This window comes from Rutidosis leptorrhynchoides, chromosome 4 (genome assembly GCF_046630445.1).
Source record: "Rutidosis leptorrhynchoides isolate AG116_Rl617_1_P2 chromosome 4, CSIRO_AGI_Rlap_v1, whole genome shotgun sequence".
In the NCBI taxonomy this organism is placed as follows: domain Eukaryota; kingdom Viridiplantae; phylum Streptophyta; class Magnoliopsida; order Asterales; family Asteraceae; genus Rutidosis; species Rutidosis leptorrhynchoides.
Genome location: NC_092336.1, coordinates 396,466,894 through 396,484,952, shown reverse-complemented (window position 1 = coordinate 396,484,952; position 18,059 = coordinate 396,466,894). Strand labels below are relative to the sequence as shown.

The 18,059-nt window shown below is 33.5% G+C and overlaps 1 protein-coding gene across 1 annotated transcript; it reads right to left on the bottom strand.

The window, feature by feature from the left end:
- Window positions 1-1,083: 1,083 nt before the first annotated feature.
- On the bottom strand, window positions 1,084-1,878 carry LOC139841943 (uncharacterized). The gene is made up of 2 exons (XM_071832129.1): window positions 1,308-1,878; window positions 1,084-1,103 (listed from the first exon to the last, which is right to left on the bottom strand). Exons 1-2 carry the CDS (start codon window positions 1,876-1,878, stop codon window positions 1,084-1,086), a joined length of 591 nt encoding a protein of 196 aa, XP_071688230.1.
- Window positions 1,879-18,059: the final 16,181 nt, after the last annotated feature.

Genomic DNA, 18,059 nt, shown 5'->3' with positions numbered 1-18,059 from the left:
TTTGCAACCTTGCTTAATAGTACAATTTATACTGTGTTACATCAAGCAGAGTATTTTGATAGCTTAATTTAAGCTTTTTTAAAAGCGTTTTTCACATGTAATCTCAAGTGTGTGTGTGTGTATATATATATATATATATATATATATATATATATATATATATATATATATATATATATATATATATAAAAGAACGATATTATATTAAACGGCAAATTCCACTCAAAGGTACTCCCTCTGTCTCATTCCAATAGTCCATGTTTGACTTTTCAAGTCTTTCTTTACCAACTTTGATTTATAATATATTTGTTTGTATTAGGTATTACTTGATGAAATTTATATGAATGTATTGTGCTTTAAATGTGTTTTCATATATATAAATTTTATAAAATAATACATAACACAAACAAATATATTTTAAGTCAAAGTTAGTAAAAAAAAGACTTGAAAAGTCAAAGAGGGACTATTGAAATGAGACGCATGGAGTAACATTTTTACTACAATTTCCTATATTAGGTTATCTATGTTTATTGTGACGTTTAAAGAATTGTTTTAACAAATGTTAATCAATAAGATGAGTATTATTACTTTTAGGTTAGAACTCCGTTAAAAATTAATGATATTATATTTTTGTTTGTAAATAATATGGAAATCTGGTTATTAACACTTACATGAGAATAACGAACATATGCAAGCTTGATAATTGGCACATACATGTGCCATTAATCTTCTACAATCATATTAGGAACATAACGAAGATTAAATAAATATCCAGTTCGTAAGAATTATCATTCACAAGGTATTCCATATCCTCATGTAACTGCCAATGATCATGTTTGCATACGATTTACTTAAAAAGATGGAGTATAGAGTTTTAACTTAAAAATAACCACTCTCCTTTTTTAGTTATATTTAATAAGACAAATAAACATAATTACCTAAAATAAAATAAAAAATTGAGGTAAAAATATTTAGCTAGTCTAGTAGTTGCTCCTTGCAACAATTCTTGTTTTCCTTCGAGACGCCAAGCATACCCCTTGTGTAGTTGCCTAGCGATGTTGTAGTTTGTTTATTTCGTGTGTTTCAATATAAGATTTTCTTGCCTTTTCAAAAAAACAAAATAAAAAAAAAAAAAAAAAAAAAAAAGTTTGTTTCCTAAATTAAATCTGTCAAACTTAAATTTAATCATGATGATCTAAAAACGAGGGAGATTTTTGCTATACGTTAAACCATGACTATATTTAATTTTAATATAATCTAATACAGAGTAATAATAAAGGATTTTAATTTTAAAGTTTAATTAGTACTAGCAATTCTTTGATATTTGGTCTCAGTGGAAGACTCAGACCCTTCATCAAACCCTCTTTTCTTATCAAACAAATAATGAACCGGTGGCATCACCACCGGCGGCGGAGGAATCCGGTAACTATCCAACGGCGGCGGTGGGTGACGCCAATGTGGCAATGGTCCCGCCAAAAGTAAGTTCTGTAACAAAGGCCCTGCTTTTATCACTGCTTCTAAAAGCTTCCCTTTTTCCGGCAAAACCCTCACCGGAAAACCCAATTCTAGCTCCGGCAACCTTAACGGCGGTGTTACTCCAATTGGGGTTTCCATCACCGGCGATGAAACAATGCTTTCTTCACAATCGGATAGCGATAAGTTGGTATTGGTGATGGGTTCATCTTCTATGCTTGATACGCCGGAGTGCGGCGGTGGTACGGTAGTTGTACGGTGGTAATTGAGGAGAGTTTGGTAACGGTTTTGGGCTTCATTCTTTTCGTTAATTGCGGTGGTTAAAAGGTGTTTAAGATTAGTTAATTGATCATCTTTTTTATTTAATTCTTCTTGTGCTTTGAATCTTGTTGCTTCAAGCTCCATTATCTTGATCAATAGTGATTCTGATAATTCTTCCGTTGTCTGTTTAACAACAGTTTAAATCAATATCAATACCCATGATAAAAGATTCAATTGGAAAAGAAATATAATGTGCATAACAATATATAATTTCCATCCAATTGTTATAAACTACTTATATATACTTATTAAAAATTGTTTATCAGCTTTATATTATAATTAAAAAGTAACAAGTAGATAAACAATTTTTAACAAGCAATTTACAGTCAATGTAATTTGAGTTGTGAGAAATGAAATAAGACCTTTCCATGGTAGAAATATGACCAATCAAGAAGGCAAGTGGTTTGATCTTCCATGAGTGCTTGCAAAGTGCAATTGATAAATGGGCTGGGTGGAGTTGGTTGAGTTTTATAAGCTGTGAATATATTTGGCGCTAGTCTTGATTTAGTCTACTGTGTGTCCACAGTATGTGTTTTCATATACAGTACGGAGTACATAATAATAATTGAGTTGTAATATTTGAATCCAATAATTTGCTTGAAATTTAACGGACCAATCAGAGCACGACATATGGCGCAACAATCACATGTGATTGAAAAAAAAAATTTAATTTTTCTTTAAAAAATATTTTTTTTTTGGAATTTTTTTTTTTACTTTTGTTTGAAATTTTTTTTTTTTTTAAATTTAGCATTTCAAATCCAATCACAATGTGATTGTAAAACACAATCACATGTGATTCTGCATGTCAAATCCAATCACATGTGATTGGAAAAAAAAAATTCAAAATTTTTTTTCAAAAAAAATTCAAATTTCTTTTTTCAAAAAAAAATTTCAACCGGAACGCGACTTTAATTTGGTGATTTGATCAAGTTTGTTAGCGTTTCGTGATTATATCTTCAAAATTTCAGACTTTAATTCGGTGATTTGATCAAAAACTTGGTGTTTAAAGGTTTTAGCACAAATTAACTAAAAATCGTCATTTTACTAAAAAAAAAAAATTTCAATCACATGTGATTGAATTTGACATGCAGAATCACATGTAATTTACTGCATGTCAAATCCAATAACATGTGATTGGAAAAAAAAAAATTAAAAATCGAAAAAAAATTAAATTAATTTTTTTTTAGAAAAAAAAAATTTTAATTTTTTTCAATCACATGTGATTATCGCGCCACGTGTCGCATTCTGATTGGTCCCTTGAATCTCAACTTAAAATTTGGTTTCATTTGAATATTCCTCCATAATAATTATATTCTTGATAGAAAAAATATTTTTCCAATGCACGAGTATAGTGACATATTCACATTTTTTTTTTCTAAATTTTGGATTGATTTTTAATCTGTTTTAACGTTATTACGTTTATCTGTCAAAAATATTTTTTTTAATGAAACATCACATTGTATTTTCTGTTAATATTTAGTTTATTACTCCGGCATTACTTTTTACCTATTTTTATTTTACATTATATATTTTAATACTAATTTTATGAGTTCGTACGTTGTACGGCATTTTCATAACTTAGTAGTCCATTACGTTAATATTGATATTTATCAAATGTATAATACAACTACAATAAAAAATCTTTATTGCTGATAACATTTGTATCGAAAAATTAGTATTGAATATTAACTCATAGAGAAAAGCTGCAGACATCCGTCTAAGGGCCGAAAAATGAGGCTGTCGAGGATCATGAATAAATAGACAAACTTGTTGAACAGCATAGGAAATGTCAGGTCGAGTAAATGTGAGGTACTGAAGAGTACCTGCAAGGCTGCGATATTAACTTACTACATTCCTCGTCCCTGTGGTTTATACCAAACAACACTCCTCGTCCTTTTGCCCAAAATTCTACATCCCTCGTCCTTGTGGTATTAACTTACTACATTCCTCGTTCCTCAGTCTAATTTCTGTCAATTTTGACCGTTAACTCATGTCACATGATAAGCACATGAGGGTGTTTTAGTAATTTCGTTATTTCTTCCCAATGAACCATTACTATTATCTTCTTTATCCCTTTACCCACCCATTCATCCATATTTAAACATAAACTCTAATTTCTATTCAAATCCATCAAAAGCATCTGCAAACAAATACTCCTTTCCAAAATTATAATCTTAAACAATTTATTATTGAGTCCTATAACCAAGATTCGCCATTGCTTCAAAAGTTTTTTTTTTGGGGGGGAATGAAAACAGCTGTAGATTCTCATCATGGAGTTACATACACATACACGAATCAAAAACCAATCTCACAAAATTTACAAAAACCAAAACCTAATCTCACACAATTTACAAAAACTAAAACCCACTTATTGTTTTTTTTTTTTTTTTTTTATCGATTCAGTTGAACACATACAAACATAAAGAGTCCAGATCTACGGAGGTGGTTCAACACCCGGCTGGAAAACGATGGTGGCTGACGGTGTCGATGATGGTAAATGGTTATCGGAAAATCAAGATGGTTCAAACGACGAAAAGGCGAGAGTTTCAATCGATGGTGATTGAATCGTTTGTGAAGAGGTGAGAGTTTTTTTTTCAGAAATTCAGATATGGTTTGTGATTTTCGAAAACCACTGATTTCGTCATCGACGGTTTCAATCGATGGTGATTGAATCATTTGTTTCAATTTTGTGGTTTATATGATGTTAGATCTGATTTTTTAACATATATTTTCATATAACCATCAATTTAATTTGTCTATTTGTTTTAAGGGGTTGATATGATTATTTTAACAAAAATCAATTAGTAAAGATGATAAATTTTAGTCCTGAATGATACCTTTTTTAGTCTTGGATCGATGTCAATGAAGGTTGAAGAAAATGGATCAGTAGCCAAAATCAGGCATGTGGATACTTTTGAAGATCATATATGAGATTTTATGGTTTTATTGATTTGGATTTTATTTTAGTTAGGAGTCTTGATTTGGATTGTAATTTGGATTGTAATTTAGATTTGATTTTATTAGGGTTCATATATCAAGAAAGAGATAGAAGATGAAAGAGAATGAAAATGGAGAAGAAATATGGAAAAGGACGAAAGTACCCTCACATGTATGGCACATGAGTACACTTTGTAGTGACCCGAACTTTTTCATATTTTTATATATTAAATGAATTGGTTATTTACATGATTAAGTGTTTCCAACATGTTAAGCAATCAAACTTGTTAAGACTTGATTAATTGAAATAGGTTTCATATAGTCAATTGACCACCCAAGTTGACCGGTGATTCACGAACGTTAAAACTTGTAAAAACTATATGATGACATATATATGGATATATATATATATATATATATATATATATATATATATATATATATATATATATATATATATATATATATATATATATAGTTAACATGATATTAAGATAAGTAAGTATCTCATTAGGTATTTTAACAATGAGTTATATACATAAAAATGAGACTATTGAATCAATAAACTTGAAAACGATATATATAATGATTATCGTTATAACAATGCTTTACTAATTACATATGAATCATTTTAAGATATTGTTACACTATATATATACATGATAATGATAATTAAAAATTTCATTAAGTATATTAACAATGAACTACATATGTAAAAACAAGACTACTAACTTAATGATTTCAAAACGAGACATATATGTAACGATTATAGTTATAACGACATTTAAATGTATATATATCATATTAAGATATATTAATATATCATAATATCATGATAATATAATAATTTAACATCTGATTAGATATAATAAACATTGGGTTAACAACATTTAACAAGATCGTTAACCTAAAGGTTTCAAATCAACATTTACATGTAACGACTAATGATGACTTAACGACTCAGTTAAAATGTATATACATGTAGTGTTTTAATATGTATTCATACACTTTTGAAAGACTTCAACACACTTATCAAAATACTTCTACTTAATAAAAATGCTTACAATTACATCCTCGTTCAGTTTCATCAATAATTCTACTCGTATGCACCCGTATTCGTACTCGTACAATACACAGCTTTTAGATGTATGTACTATTGGTATATACACTCCAATGATTAGCTCTTAGCAGCCCATGTGAGTCACCTAACATATGTGGGAACCATCATTTGGCTACTAGCATGAAATAACTCATAAAATTACAAAAATATTAGTAATCATTCATGACTTATTTACATGTAAACAAAATTACACATCCTTTATATCTAATCCATATACCAACGACCAAAAACACCTACAAACACTTTCATTCTTCAGTTTTCTTTATCTAATTGATCTCTCTCAAGTTCTATCTTCAAGTTCTAAGTGTTCTTCATAAATTCTATAAGTTCTAGTTTCATAAAATCAAGAATACTTCCAAGTTTGCTAGCTTACTTCCAATCTTGTAAAGTGATCATCCAACCTCAAGAAATCTTTCTTATTTACAGTAAGATATCTTTCTAATACAAAGTAATACTCATATTCAAACTTTGATTCAATTTCTATAACTATAACAATCTTATTTCGAATGGAAATCTTACTTGAACTTGTTTTTGTGTCATGATTCTGCTTCAAGAACTTTCAAGCCATCCAAGGATCCTTTGAATCTAGATCTATTTTTCTCATTTCCAGTAGATTTATCCATAAAACCTGAGGTAGTAATGATTTCATAACATCATTCGATTCATATATATAAAACTACCTTATTCGAAGGTTTAAACTTGAAATCACTAGAACATAGTTTAATTAATTCTAAACTTGTTCGCAAACAAAAGTTAATCCTTCTAACTTGACTTTTAAAATCAACTAAACACATGTTCTATATCTATATAATATGCTAACTTAATGATTTAAAACCAGAAAACACGAAAAATACCGTAAAACCGGATATACACTGTCGTAGTAACACTGCGGGCTGTTTTGGGTTAGTTAATTAAAAACTATGATAAACTTTGATTTAAAAGTTGTTCTTCTGGGAAAATGATTTTTCTTATGAACATGAAACTATATCCAAAAATCATGGTTAAACTCAAAGTGGAAGTATGTTTTTCAAAATGGTCATCAAGACGTCGTTCTTTCGACTGAAATGACTACCTCTTACAAAAATGACTTGTAACATATATTTCTGACTATAAACCTATACTTTTTCTGTTTAGATTCATAAAATAGAGTTCAATATGAAACTATAGCAATTTGATTCACTCAAAACGGATTTAAAACGAAGAAGTTATGGGTAAAACAAGATTGGATATTTTTTGATTGTTGTAGCTACGGGAAATATTGTAACAATTCTATACAAATCATATCCTAGCTAACTTATATTGTATTATATATGTATTCTAATATATTATGTAATCTTGGGATACCATAGACACGTATGCAAATGTTTTGACATATCATATCGACCCATGTATATATATTATTTGGAACAACCATAGACATTCTATATGCAGTAATGTTTGAGTTAGCTATACAGGGTTGAGGTTGATTCCAAAAATATATATACTTTGAGTTGTGATCTAGCCTGAGACGTGTATACACTGGGTCGTGGATTGGGTCAAGATAATATATATCAATTTATTTCTGTACATCTAACAATGGACAACTAGTTGTAAGTCACTAACGAGGACAGCTGACTGAATAAACTTAAAACAGCAAAACGTATTAAAAATGTTGTAAATATATTTTGATCATACTTTGATATATATGTACATATTTGTTATAGGTTCGTGAATCGACCAGTGGCCAAGTCTTACTTCCTGACAAAGTAAAAATCTGTGAAAGTGAGTTATAGTCCCACTTTTAAAATCTAATATTTTGGGATGAGAATACATGCAATTTTATAAATGTTTTACAAAATAGACACAAGTAAATGAAACTACATTCTATGGCTGGATTATTAAACCGAATATGCCCCTTTTTTAGTCTGGTAATCTAAGAATTCGGGAACAGACACCCTAATTGACGTGAATCCTAAAGATAGATCTATCGGGCCCAACGAGCCCCATCCAAAGTACCGGATGCTTTAGTACTTTGAATTCATCATGTCCGAAGGGAGTCCCAGAATGATAGGGGATATTCTATATGCATCTTGTTAAGGTCGGTTACCAGGTGTTCACCATATGAATGATTTTTATCTCTATGTATGGGATGTATATATTGAAATATGAAATCTTGTGGTCTATTATTACGATTTGATAAATATATAGGTTAAACCTATAACTCACCAACATTTTTGTTGACGTTTAAAGCATGTTTATTCTCAGGTGATTAGTTAAGAGCTTCCGCTGTTGCATGCTATTAAATGGACAAGATTTGGTGTCAGCATGCTTGTATAATATTGTTTAAAACTGCATTCAAGATTTATTTTGTTGTAACATATTAATATTTGTAAACCAATATGTATTGGTAGTGTATAAGTGTGATATTAGTTAGATTATCATTTCTAGATAATCTAAGTGGTGACTTTTTAACCTTGTTGATAAAATAAAGGTTATGGTTTGTTTTAAAAATGAATACAGTCTTTGAAAAACGTCTCATATAGAGGTCAAAACCTCGCAACGAAATCAATTAATATGGAACGTTTATAATCAATATGAACGGGACACTTCAGTTGGTATCCGAGCGTTGGTCTTAGAGAACCAGAATTTTTGCATTAGTGTGTCTTACCGAGTTTCTTAGGATACATTAGTGAGTCTGGACTTCGACCGTGTTTTTCTTCAAAAACGATTGCTTAACATTTTTTTGTTGGAAACTATATATTATTAACATGTAAATATTATGTGATATATTATTCTCTTAACGTGTTTGATATTGTATGATAGATGTCTACCTCTAGTACAAATCTCATCGACTCACCTAATAATAATGAAGAGTCGAATATACTTTAGGAAGATTCACAAATTCCCGAAGAAGAGAAACCGGAAGAGGAGGAACCGGAAGAAGAGGAACCGGAAGAGGAGGAACCGGAAGAGGAAGAACCGGAAGAAGAAGAGGTTCCGGAGGAAGAAATATTGATACCTACAGTAAATCTGTTTAATAAAAGAAAATCCTCAACCAACGGACCAAAGTCAATAATGGTCAATGGTGTTTCCACCAAGGAAGCAAAATATTGGGAAGATTACCAATTTTCTGATGAATCAGATCCCGATGAGGATTCCGATGATGTTATAGAAATTACCTCGACCCAATTTAATAAAGCAAAAGAAAATAATAAGGGAAAAGGTATAAAAATAGAGAAACCCGATTCCAACCCCGATGAACTTTATATGTATCGGCAACGTCCGTATTTCTTAAAATGTAACAATAACCCGGGAACCTCTAAACCACCAGGTTTTTCTAAACCATTGTGGAAAATGACGGCTCGTATTAGAAGACCACCATATATCCCTAGAAAATTAGGAAAACGAACCAAGTTCGAAGAAGAAGAAACCAGTGATTCAGATTAGAGGGTTTTAATCATGTTGTGTATTATATGTATTGTAGTATGCTTGTACTTTTATGTTCTATGTAAAAATTGCTTGTATTGTTTGTTAATTATCTTTTACAAATCTAATCCTTGTCTGTTTTACAGTATAAAAACAAAATGGACGTTAAGGGTAGATAACCGAATATTTTAGAAGACCTACCAGAGGATATGATTGAGGAAATCTTGTCTAGAGTCGGTCAGAATTCATCAGCACAATTAGTTATGGCGAAATTAACTTGTCAAACATTTGAAAGACTTTTCAGAAATGCCTTAGTTTATAAAAGGCTTTTCTTTGATATGTGGGGTATATCTGTAACGACCCTGGATTTTCCAACGTTTAATTAATAATATTTATTATTAATGCTTGTGTTTAATGAATGTATTTTTATACATTTACTTGTTACCGTACTTGACTTTACATGCCCGACTCGTCTTTGTGACACACGTACTTTTAACGAATAATATTTTCGAATATTATTTACATTCATGATTAATTATTATTAATCATTTTTAATTAACTAATGCAAGTGGTTAATTACTTGGGCCTTATTTAATTAATTGTTGCTTACTTACTTAAAACTTGATATTGTTAATGGATTCATGTTAATGGACTTGGAAGCCCACCCTACTTTTCTTAATGGACTATTAGGAGCCCAACATTATGTTAATGACTTGTTAAGGACTTAACTTGGATTAATTAGTAAAGGAATCTAGTTACATGTACACTTACACCACTTTCCCATACCAATTTGCTTTATTACCATTCTAAGCTATCACCTCCTCCCCATGCTTGAAAGGTTGCATTTGACCCTTCCTCTTTGACACCGAAACCGTCCACTTTAGATGGGTGTGGGAGAGTTCAAAATTTTTTTTTATTACTTACTCACTTGCATTCTCTCATTCCAAACACACACAACTTACTTGCAATTTCTTTTTACTCTCCTTTTCTCTCAAATTGTAAGTAACAAGGCTTCATTTTTTCACTTCTTTTTCTTGTGAAAACCGAAACATATACCTACATCATCATCATCATTTGCTTGATTAAGTTACTTGTTCTTTGTTGTTGTTGAATTACTTGCTTTGTTAGCTTGTTATTTATTGTTGTTAAGAATCAAACTTCCTAGTTTATTCTTCATATTATCTTGTTATTACAAGAACAAACAAGAACCTAAACTTTCTAGTTTATGGTTCTACACTTAATGTTTTAAAAGATTTAAAGTTCATGAGTTTTAAACATACTTGTGTTCATGTTTGTAAACTCAAGGTTTACTTTCTTAAAGATCAAAGTCTTGGCTTGAATCTTTAAAGTATGAACAACCATGAACTTTTCACTTGTAGAATTAGTTTATCTCTTCATTTTATGTACTTTAAAGTTTGTGATGTTGTTATTTTGGTCAAGTGTTACTAGTTAATCTTGATCTCATTTTTCTTGAACCAAAGTTAACTTTGTAAGTTCAAGAACATTGAAGTATAACTTTCTAGTTATAACTTCATATACTTATGTTGGATCTAAGTTTCTATAGCTTATGGTCTTCTAATTTTGTTGTAAACAAGAGCTTATGAGCTTACATACACTTTTCAAGATGAAAATCTAAGTTTCATAACTTATGGTTTCATTAAAGTAAAGATCCAAGTTTTATAACTTAGGATCTAACTTAAGAACTTTAGATCTAGACTTTTGAGTCTAGGATCTTCAATATCTAACTAAGAACTATGTTCTACAGTTTAAGATCTTATTTATTTAGTTTACTTTCAAGTTTGTAGCTTAATATTACTTTTATAACTCTTGTATGTGTCGGATCTAAGATCTTGATGTAACTTTGGTTCTTCAAACTACTTGCAACACTTAAATGAGTTGTGCTACATATCTTAGACTTGAATTAGTGTTATGATGGTTAAAACTTGGTAAAGATGATGTAAACACCTCAATGAATTGTACACTTGAAGCTATATGCATCAAGGATGAGAACCGTGATGAACATCAAGCACCAAGAACCCACCGAAGCACACTGTTTACTGTTTTTTGAGGTCTGATCAGTAACCTAGGCTACTGTAAAGTTTATTTTTAGTTAGTTCAATTCGAGTAGATGATCTTCCGTTTAGGCCTCATCTTAATCCGAGGTACGGTTTAGGATTTATGGCTCTCCAAAAGTCACTACACCCTATTAATGTTATGCTGAAATTTCTGACCTACTCGCACTTAAACCATCACCACGGTCAAACGAAGACGAGTTTGATTTTGTAAATTGGTCAGCCTCTAGGGGACTCATATACAGAGCCATGACCACTGGCCTCACCTTATTTCAGTTTGTATAGAGTTCGTAGAGGCTGAACGAAGTCAGCCTTTGTTTTAAACTCTTTTCTTGAACGAAACTTACTTTACACTTTTTGTTTAATGATGGATGATGATGATACTTAAGACCTGATTTACATACTTTTAAACCTATGGGAACGATTTACTGACTTAGCAACTTTTGACTTAGGTTGAGGACTTTTCAGACCAACCACTTTGCTTACCTTTCCGCGTATCGACTTTTACTACTTTCCACTGTGAGTTATAGCATCCCTTTTTACTTTAACTATTTTGGGAACTGAGAATACATGCACATTTTACGTTTTACATACTAGGCACGAGTATTTAAACTTTATATATGTGTGGGTTATACAACGGCATAAAATTTCCCCTTAGCTCGGTAACGTTTAGTCATTGGTCTTTGAACCGCTGAACGCGAATCTTAGATATGGATCCATAGGGTTTGACATCCCCACTCGGGCTAGTAGCGCTAGCATTTAATGGGTGTTTAATACTTCGTAAACATACGCACTAGCCAAGTGTACTTTTAGGGGGTGATAAACGTTAAGTTAGTTACCAAGTGCCCACGGTTATACATATACTTTTCATACTGTTTTGAAACGATGTTGAAGCATTGAAATCTCGTGGCCTACCTTACATTACTGTTATACTTAAACTATAGCTCACCAACCTTTGTGTTGACATTTTTAAGCATGTTTTTCTCAGGTGCTTAAGGTTTGCTTGCTTCCGATGTACTAGTCATGCTTTGTAGACACCAGCTGCGCTTAGAGATGTCACCGCATGAAATGTTTACTTTGCATTCAAACTATATTACTTTGGAAACGATGTATTTGTAACGACCTATGGGTCACGTACTATTATTGCTTGCTATTCGTAGAGGCTCACTTTTGGTTGCTAAACATTTGACGTTGGTTAAAACGTCACTTTTATTCATGAATGCAAACTTGTTTTGAAACAGCATATAGTATTTGACCTTGTAATTATCCTGTTGTTGATGATTCGTACACGATGGTGTTGTACGGGGCATCACAATATCACATTGGGGAGACTGTAAGTTACGCCGTGTTTTCTTTAAAGCGTTAAATGCGGGGAAGCCAAACGCAATTTTTCGCTACGGGTTAAGAACCTATTTTGACTCAACATATCCCAACATAGGATTTCGTGAATTAGAAAGAGCTTCTAACATACAACATAAAGAAGCATGTTATGCTTACAGGTTAGAGATGTTCGCTTCTCACCAGAATGAGAAAAAGAACATCGGATTACAACTATTAAATGAAACATTCCCACAAGTGACGGACTCAGTAGTTGGGGTAAGAAACAAGGTTTTTAGATTGCTACGAGGCTGTTGGGCATTACGAAACCCTCGTCCTTTTGACAACATTACAACATGCTGCCTAGCCAATGGTCATAACAGTTACTTTCCACAAGACCACGGATGGGAAGTCGTTTTAGTAAAACCAGAATGCATGACCTGTTTCTGGACTTATGAATTACGTGCCTTTATTGCCCTTGCTGAACAACTTGCGTATTAATTAGAATTACCTTTATAGCTGCCGTGTAGCAAGTTATTATGTGCTATATTTCATCCTATATGTATAATAGTGGTATTGTAAGTTTGTAAAATTTTGTATAAAATTTGAACGCGAAATTTTATTATAATCAGGTTTTTTATATAGAATTGTAGTAGTTGAAATGTATATTAGCTACTAAGTATGAACTTAACGGGTAGGTACTACCCGAATTAAAACTATAAAACACTAATATGAAGAAAAAGCTTATATAAATGAGTTCATACTATGCTACGAAATACTATTGACTACTCTTAAAATTCTATATGATTAACTTAATTCTTTTGACTATTTTTGAAGGAAATGGCACCGACGACTCGTCAGAACTTGAACATGAGCGAGGAAGACTTTCGTGTTTTCCTTGCTGTGAACATAGCCCCAGTGCAGACCGCAATGCAAAATAACAACAATAACTCTGGTTCTAGCAGTGGAACTAATTCCACAAGAAATCGTGTAGGATGCTCCTACAAAGAATTCAGTGCCTGCAAACCTTTGGAATTTGATGGAACCGAAGGACCAATTGGATTGAAACGGTGGACCGAGAAGGTCGAATTGGTGTTTGCCATAAGTAAGTGTACTGAAGAGGACAAAGTTAAGTACACTACGCATACCTTCATAGGTACTGCGTTAACGTGGTGGAACACCTATCTTGAACAGGTAGGACAAAATGCTGCTTACGCACTACCGTGGTCGGCATTCAAGCAATTGATGAACGAGCAGTACCGTCCTAGAAACGAAGTCAATAAGCTCAAGGTAGAGCTTAGAGAGTTACGAACACAAGGGTTCAACATTACCACGTATGAACGACGATTCACAAAGTTGTGCCTATTGTGTCCGGGAGCATTCGAAGATGAAGAAGAGAAGATCAACGCATTTGTAAAAGAGTTACCAGTAAGGATTCAAGAAGATGTGAGTTCACATGAGCCCACTTCCATACATAAGGCAAGTCGAATGGCTCATAAACTCATAAATCAGATTGAGGGGAGAATTAAAGAACAGGCGGCCGAAGAAGCCAACACGAAACAACTCAAGAGGAAGTGGGAGGAAAATGGTGACAAGAGTCACCAGTACAACAACAATAACAATTACAACCACAACCGCTACTACAATCGCAACAATAACCGCAATCCTAATAATAACTACAACAAACGTCCAAAAAACAACAACAACAACTACAACAACAGTTTCAACAACAATAACAATCTCAACAACAACCTCAATAACAACAAACAACAGAAACAACCATGCTTCAGGTGTGCAGAGTACCATCTGAATGCGTTTTGCATAACAGTTTGCACCAAGTGTAAGAGAAGTGGTCATGGCGCGGCAAAATGTGAGGTTTACGGACCAAAGAACAAATAAAAATAAAGAAACAAATAAGGTCAGAACAAATAATGCCGACGTAGTTTGTTATAAATGTGGAAAACCGGGCCACATTATTAGAAATTGCCCAAACCAAGGGAATACTAATGGGCAAAGCCGCGGAAGAGTTTTCAATATTAATGCGGCAGAAGCGCAGGAAGACCCGGAGCTTGTTACGGGTACGTTTCTTATTGACAATACATCTGCTTATGTTTTATTTGATTCGGGTGCGGATAGAAGCTATATGAGCAGAGATTTTTGTGCTAAATTAAGTTGCCCATTGACGCCTTTGGATAGTAAATTATTACTCGAATTAGCAAACGGTAAATTAATTTCAGCAGATAATATATGTCGGGATAGAGAAATTAAACTGGGGGATGAAATATTTAAAATTGATTTAATACCAGTCGAGTTAGGGAGTTTTGATGTAATAATTGGCATGGACTGGTGTAACAACCCAACATTGATTTACCAAAAACACGACACAAAAAAAAATTTCTGTGACTACCCATCTGGACGGCGTCCAGAAATCGGGACGGCGTCCAGCCTTTACAACTGGGACGGCATCCAAGGATTTGGGACGGCGTCCCAATGAACTAAAAAGTACTGATCAGTTTTTGTTTACACGCGAGCGAAAAGCTCACTCCCCGACACTTTTCAACGAAACCATTTTCACAATATGACATATTAAGTAAAACTAAGATATTGCCACCATAAAAACAAGTTTTACAACCCCGGGCTCACAATGACCCGTTTTACAAATAAAGTAGCAGTTTTGACCCATTTATCTCTTTAGACGGATTAGAACTCTACAACCCAACCCGATACCAAGAGCATAATCCCGGGGACTACCAAAACCCCCATCCGCGTCCAATTATCCGAAAGCTACCCCATCAAGCCCAACCGCTCCTGCACGTCTAGTCTAACAACTAGCTAGCATCAATAACAAAATACCTGTAAAAAGGTAAACAACGAGAGGGGTAAGCCGAGGCTTAGTGAATGCAATAATTATACACATACATATATAATATACCTACTTGCAAACACTTACTCACATACCGCATACATGCTAGCAACACAATTAGCTTATCATCACAATTACAAGCTATAACCTCCAATAATCAAGCTAGCATAACAAAAGCATATATAATATGAACAAATATAATATGCTTACGCTACAACACAAATAACCATGGTTAACCAATAGTACAAGGGAACGGCGCTCGCGAAAACGCCATCGGTGTTCATAACATCCGTTAGGGCACTTAACACCTCGCACCACTAACCCCTAGGGTGGCACCTTAACACCTCGGAACATCACCCCGAGTGGCATCTTAACACCTCGATGCAACACTCATTATTTTACGGAGTGGTGTCTTAAAACCTCAACACTACACTCCTATGTGGCATCTTAACACCTCGATGCTACACCCGAGTGGCATCTTAACACCTCGATGCTACACTCTTCACGTGAAACATGGTGTCTTAACACCTCGACACTACACATTTCACGCTACAACACATAGATACATTATATACCTACACATATAATTATTCCACTCACCTCGAATTGCCCGCACAAGTCATAAACGTAAATCGCCTCCAAAAGCAACCGAGCAAACCTTTTACCTATAATACGCATATAGATATACAAACAATCAACATACATTCTCTACGAGAGAATTCGACTTCAACACCCTTAACCAAGGGTTTACACCTATCACCACAAACCGCCCATTTAGACACATAAAGCGGACTTCACCAATTACCACTACGGGTGATAATTCCGACCCATCCAACAAGTACAATTTAACCAAAATTATATTTGACACCATTTAAACCAATCTAGGTCTTAACCAAAATTGCTTATCATCCAATTAATCCAAAATTAAAGTCATTACCAAATTTGACTCATCTAAGTCAACCCATCTTGACATAAGTCCCAAAAGCATCTTTAATCACTAACGGCTAGTGACTAACTTTTCAAAATACCATTTAACACTTGAATCAAACATTTATATACTTGGTTCATCAAATCTTGACCCATAACTTAGTTTGACACCGAATCAAGCTTACTTGACCCAAAATACCCATTCGACTCATTTTGACCTAGATTAGGGTTTACACCCAAAAATCAAGTCAACACAAGTGTTCTATGGTTTAACTAACACATGCAAGGTCCAAACTAACAATTCCATCAATTGAAACCCTAAGTCACCAATTCGGGTTTACATACATGAATCTTCCCCAAAAACCCCCAAACTTCACAATAAATGGGTTATAACTCTAACTAGCACAAACTTTAACTCAAACAATAATCTTAACAAATAAATTCGGATTTAGAGCTTACCAACACTACCACTACGTAGTCGTGAACGAGGTGAACAACTTTAACTCTTGAGACCCGACCCGAATCACACTTCTTCTTCTCCAAATCCCCAACTCTCTCTTGCTAGAACCTCTCTCTCTCATTAGGGTTTGATGAGAGTGTTTGAGAAGGTGAAATGGGGATAAGAATGAGAGTGGATCAGTTTTAATGGCTCAAAACTGACCCCCAAGTGAAAAGACTCAAATACCCTCTTTTAAAACCTTTAAAATACAGTTGCTGGCCTGTCAGGCACTTTGGACTGCGTCCAAAATGCTTGGACGGCGTCCTAACCTTCATTGTTGGACGGCGTCCTAAAGTCTGGACGGAGTCCCAATGAACTGAGTCTGAAACTGAACTTGTTTTGGTCGTAACTTTCAAACCGTAACTCCGTTTTCGACGAATCAAATATCGTTGGAAACGTAATGAGATTTACTATCCAATGGTAAGGTTTTAGAACATCAACTCCAACTTTATTTGGGATCCAAATATACACTTACAAGCCTCGTATTTCGAATGACGCTCGAAATAACGTGTAACTGAAAAACGGGTGTTACAACTGGTTGAAAAAGGTGAGAGCAGAGGTTGTTTGTTACAAAAATGTGATTCACATTATGTGTGAAAAAGGAAAACCTTTAATGGTGTACGGAGAAAAGAACAACGCGAAATTAAATCTTATTAGTAGTTTAAAGGCGCAAAAACTAATAAGAAAAGGTTGTTACGAAATTCTAGCACACATCAAGGAAGTTAAACCTGAAGAAAAGAAAATCAGTGATGTTTCCGTCGCAAAAGAATTTCCCGACGTATTTCCGAAAGAATTACCAGGATTACCCCCACATCGATCCGTTGAATTTCAAATAGATCTTGTACCAGGAGCTGCACCAATAGCTCGTGCTCCATACAATCGCACCCAGCGAAATGAAAGAATTACAAAGTCAGTTACAGGAACTTTTAGAGCATGGTTTCATTAGACCAAGTACATCACCATGGAGAGCTCCTGTTCTGTTTGTTAAGAAGAAAGATTGTACATTCAGGTTGTGTATCGACTATCGAGAGTTGAACAAACTTACCATCAAGAACTGTTACCCATTACCAAGAATCGACGACTTATTTGATCAACTACAAGGCTCGTCGGTTTATTCGAAGATCG

What these genes read in the sequence shown, in the direction of transcription:
- LOC139841943 (XM_071832129.1), bottom strand. Translation starts at nt 1,878, where the DNA reads ATGGAGCTTGAAGCAACAAGATTCAAAGCACAAGAAGAATTAAATAAA. An exon ending in CAAATATCAAAGAATTGCTA is followed by an intron (nt 1,104 to 1,307) that starts GTACTAATTAAA and finishes TTTTTTGAAAAG; the next exon opens with GCAAGAAAATCTTATATTGA.